This window comes from Stegastes partitus, unplaced genomic scaffold (assembly GCF_000690725.1).
Source record: "Stegastes partitus isolate 25-593 unplaced genomic scaffold, Stegastes_partitus-1.0.2 Scaffold1292, whole genome shotgun sequence".
Lineage (NCBI taxonomy): Eukaryota > Metazoa > Chordata > Actinopteri > Pomacentridae > Stegastes > Stegastes partitus.
Window position 1 is genome coordinate 58,088 of NW_007579023.1, and position 4,870 is coordinate 62,957.

Sequence of the window (4,870 nt, forward strand, 5' to 3'; positions counted from 1 at the left end):
CCTTTTTTTATGAACCCAAAAAGAAACCTCACTGGATCCACTCGGCCCTGTGGAGGATTTTAGCATCTTTCAGCTCCTTTGCTGTTTGTTTAATGTCACACATCAGCTGGTTGTTGTTGTTGTTTTTAACAATAAAGCTTTAAGGAAACTGCTGTTTATTACATTCCGGCACCGAACGTCAGATAAGAGTCCGATGTTTCCCTCAGGAGCTGCCGCAGACTGAATATTGGACTTTATTCATTGACTCTCCGTGTGAGTCTGATGCTGCTCCGAGTTGTTGGATGTGTAAATACATCAGTTAAATGTGCCAACAGAGAGAGAAACTCCACTGATTCAGGTTCCTGCAGTTCCACGGAAGACGCGTTTGAAGAATGTGTGACGAGTCTTTAATAACGCGCTCCGGTCCCAGCAGACTTTTCTTTCTGTTGTGCAAAACAAATCAAACCGAAGGCGGCGAGCAGAGAACGGCGGCCTGAGATCACACGTCGGCTCGGCGTTCACGAGTCTCTCTCTAATATTTATTTCTCTTTGTCTCAGTCACAATCACAGCTCTGTTCAAAACCAACTTCCGGATGGATTTTCCCTTCGACCTGCAGGAGCTGCCCGCCTTCGCAATCATAGGGTGAGAACGTCTGTGATGAATGTGTTCTGTTGGTACCTGTCGTCTGCCGCAGCATGTTTTTAATCAACTTCGATTCTGAAACAGCAGCTTAGGAGGAACATTGTGCATCTTCAGGGCTTCTGTTTTATAAGAAGCTGCTCCTGAGCCATTAAGCTTTCTACATCAGAGGTCTTATACAGAAAGCTGCTTTTAATTTCTTAATTGAATTATTCTATTTTTTTTATTCTTATTGCTTTAGTTACTGAACCATCTGAACTCCAAAACCTGCTGGTGGATTTGAAGAGTATGTCACATATGTTTTTTTAAATCCCTAAAATGACACCAGAGAACTAATGATCTGTTATGTGGCGCTCCATCCCAAAACATTTTGATTTTTCATCAAAATCATTTTATTCTGCATGTTAGTAACCGCATTCACCAGATTCTGTAAAAAACAAAAAATTCTGAGCTCTTTGTCGCAACCGTGAAGCCACGAGCGCCTCGGCTGTGACCGACGCACGGGCAGCAAAAAATCAGAGAGTTTTTCAGGTGACGCGAAAGTAAAATCAGATATGAAATGACCGACACGAAACAACAAAAAAGAGGCACAAAATTGTAGAAACAAGATATGAAATGACAAAAAACTGCCCAAAAAAACCCTCAAATGAAGACAAAACTATACAAATAAGATGGAAAACAACAAAAAGGAGACACAAAGAGACAAAACTGTCCCAAAAACACACAGAACGGCCAAAAAGAGACTCAAAGCAATAAGAAAAGAGACCAAACGTTCCCTCTGAGGCTGTAAAACTGTGAACAGTTAAATATCTACAGCATGTGGAGCCTCCATTTGTTCCAGTGATGGTGATCATCTGTGGACACTAATGCTGGACATGCTGATTCCACGTTTTATATGTTTTGTTTATGAGTTTATGTTGTTGTTAAAAAGTGACAGCCGTTTCATTCACACGTGTCGTTTTATACATTTATGAAATACGTGTTGAAAGCAGTTTATACCTTTAATTTCTCATCCCGTGTTTTGAAGAGGGAACATCTGCAGCAGCAAAGAGGTTTGTGCAAAAACACAAGTAGCACTGTAGGAAACAAACATAAATAAGAGACGTACACAAGAGCTGACGTGGATGTTCGCTGTTTCTTGCACATGTGGAGAAAAATGACCTCGTGCAGAGTTTTTAATGTATAAAACATTCATTAAGCTGGTTTGTTGTTTCAGGATCTCCTGTGGCTTTCTGGGAGCGTTCTTCGTCTACCTGAACAGACAGGTGGTCCTGTTCATGAGGAGGCCGACGGCTCTCACTCGCTTCCTCACCAAACAGTATGACACTCAAACGCACCACAAACGCACCACAAATGCACCACAGAGCCTCCCTGCTGCTGCTGCTGCTGCTGCTGCTGAGCATTAATGACTCCGTTCACTCAGATCCACTCGGTCCTGATGCTGCTCGGCTCCTCTCAGATCTCATCAGCCTCACAGCGGTGAAGCTCTAACGGCCTCGCAGACGCTAATTCACTTAACGCAGAGAATCAGTGATCTGCTGCGACTCAGTCAGACGACGTTAAACTGCAGCATCACAGAGCAGCAGCAGCTCCGGCCCTGTTTCTGAACCGCAGGCGGGTTGCTGTTAATGATGCTGAGTGTGTGTGTGTGTGTGTGTGTGTGTGTGTGTGTGTGTGTGTGTGTGTGTGTGTGTGTGTGTGTGTGTGTGTGTGTGTGTGTGTTCACTTCCAGCCGTCTCATCTATCCGGGTGCAGTGACCCTCATCATCGCCACCTTCACCTTCCCTCCTGGATTCGGCCAGTTCATGGCTGGAGAGGTGAGACGAGTCGTATTTACTGAAAGCAGTTTTCCAAAAGCCTGCTTCCTGATTTTAAAACAGCAGCAGTATCTCAAATCATCAGGACCATCTCAGATTTACTTCATCATAAAATACGGATGTTCAAAATAGCATCTGTGAAAAATTTAGCCTCATATATCAAATACTTTCCATGATAACATTTTTTAAAAACTGCTTTTTCCTTTTGTAAAAATATCAAACAAATCAGAGCAAAACACGTAGCTGCTGTAGTGTCTCTATAAAACTATTTGATGATTTTTCTTTTGCATATTGTCGTAAAACTGTTCGTGGAACTTTGGCAGCTGAAGCTTTGGGATGTTTCTGTGAATTACAACCAGATAGAAGTTTTCAGAAGGTGTCTCCTTGTAGAAGTTTTGTCTGACTGCTTCATCTCTTCACTGTGTTTCTGTGTCGCTGCTCAGCTGATGCCCAGAGAGTGCATCAACTCTCTGTTTGATAACTTCACCTGGACCAAAATCTCAGATACTCCCGCTCCTCCGGGCCTCGGTCGCTCCTCCGTCTGGCTGCACCCCCGGGTCAGCGTCTTCATCATCCTGCTGCTCTTCTTTGTCATGAAGGTACCTCCTCCTCCTCCTCCTCCTCCTTGTTTCTGTGCAGCAGCAGGTGCAGTCTTTAATGATCTCATGAGAAACCTCTGGGTCTCACCTTCATTCTGCCTTTTGTCCCACAGTTCTGGATGTCGGCGGTCTCCACCACGATGCCCATCCCCTCTGGCGCCTTCATGCCGGTGTTCATCTTGGGTAAGAGGGTTTAGCGACGCCGGCAGCGTCTCCTGCTGAGCTCCGGCTTCGGCTTCTTCACCTCCTATCTGCTCCCCCAGGTGCTGCCTTTGGTCGCCTCGTGGGAGAAATCATGGCCACGCTGTTCCCCAACGGGATCCTGTTCGACGGGATCGTGTACCGCATCCTGCCCGGAGGCTACGCTGTGATTGGTCAGTCTGATAACCTCCCTGTGGCTTCCTACTGGTCGCGAGAGTTAAATGATGATTCGAGCAACTCTGGAAATGCACTTTTTCCTCAACATGTAGCCCTCAGAGCTCTGGATGTTTCTTTACTCCTGTCGTGTTTGTCCTCATTTTTTCTCTGCAATAAATAAAATAAAATAAAAAACCTCTGTGGAAACAGAACAAACATTAAAGAAGGAACTCAGGAATGTCTTCTGTCAGCTAGAATGATGGAAATCAGAAATTAGTTGAGTTTATTTGGTTATTTGTTTTACAAAAAACGTTTTTTAAAAAAACCTGGAATCATCATATAAACTTGATATTTAAGCCAAAATATCCCAGAATTTTCATCACCTGACTGTTGGTCACATCTGACTCAATCGTAGCTTTACAGTTTTGCTGAAAAGTGCAGAATTTTTTAGTTTTTTACAGAATATAGTTGGTGTAAAAGCTTCATTTTTGGCCTTTTTTTAAATGTAGTATTACAATTTTAAACTGAAATTTGGTCAATTTTAACGACAGAACTGAGAATCACAGGTGATTGTTTCGAGGGCTGTTGGCAAGTTTAAAATTTAAACATTTCTGGATGATAAATATAATTTTTGAAGGATGTCGGGCCTTTCAGACCCACCGGCAGGTTTTGGAGTTCAGATACTTTCACAGCAAATCCATTTTCTTATTTTCTTCCAGGTTGGTTTGGCAGCATTTTAGAAGCAGCTTCTCCATTTCACTCCAAAACAGAAATTGCTAAATTACTATTTGAGAGTCACTGAAAAGGATTCGATGTGTTCTGATGATAAATTTCACCCTAAAGTTCAGGCTACACTTCCTCTGGACGCTTTCACATCACAGCAGCTTAAAAACGATGTTTTTGAACGCTTTACTTTTTCTGATTCCTGCCCTTAAAGTCTTACACTTTCGCTTAACTCGTCCAGGTTGTTATAAAGACTAATATTAAAGCTGTTTCCTGCCAGGAGCGGCGGCCATGACGGGAGCCGTCACCCACACCGTGTCCACGGCGGTGATCTGCTTCGAGCTCACCGGCCAGATCTCTCACATCCTGCCCATGATGGTGGCCGTGATCCTGGCCAACATGGTGGCCCAGGGCCTGCAGCCGTCGCTCTACGACTCCATCATCCAGGTGAAGAAGCTGCCCTACCTGCCTGAGCTGGCCCTCGGGCACATCAGGTAAACGCCGGCTCCGTTCTCCGCACAGCTGCAGCTTCATTCATAAAGACCTTATTGACTGTGGCGTCTCTGCAGCAAGTACAACATCTTCGTGGAGGACATCATGGTGCGCAAAGTGAAGTTCTTGTCTTCTCAGTCCACCTACCGGGAACTGAACCACCTGCTGGAGAACACGACGCTGAAAACCATCCCGCTGGTCGACTCCAAAGGTAGGACGCCTTCGTCTGGTCTTAAAGGAATCAACCTGAACCAGTTTTCACG

General features: G+C 44.5%; 1 protein-coding gene across 1 annotated transcript in view; it reads left to right on the top strand.

Annotated features, from left to right (window-relative positions):
* The window catches only part of LOC103369470 (chloride channel protein 1-like), a 51,971-nt gene that overhangs the window by 40,123 nt on the left and 6,978 nt on the right, over positions 1-4,870 (top strand). Inside the window, exons 6-13 of the mRNA XM_008298192.1 lie at positions 538-622; positions 1,836-1,937; positions 2,352-2,436; positions 2,880-3,035; positions 3,149-3,218; positions 3,299-3,409; positions 4,396-4,609; positions 4,685-4,818. Of these exons, the coding sequence (XP_008296414.1) occupies positions 538-622; positions 1,836-1,937; positions 2,352-2,436; positions 2,880-3,035; positions 3,149-3,218; positions 3,299-3,409; positions 4,396-4,609; positions 4,685-4,818 (957 nt within the window). The remainder of the gene's footprint in view (positions 1-537; positions 623-1,835; positions 1,938-2,351; positions 2,437-2,879; positions 3,036-3,148; positions 3,219-3,298; positions 3,410-4,395; positions 4,610-4,684; positions 4,819-4,870) is intronic.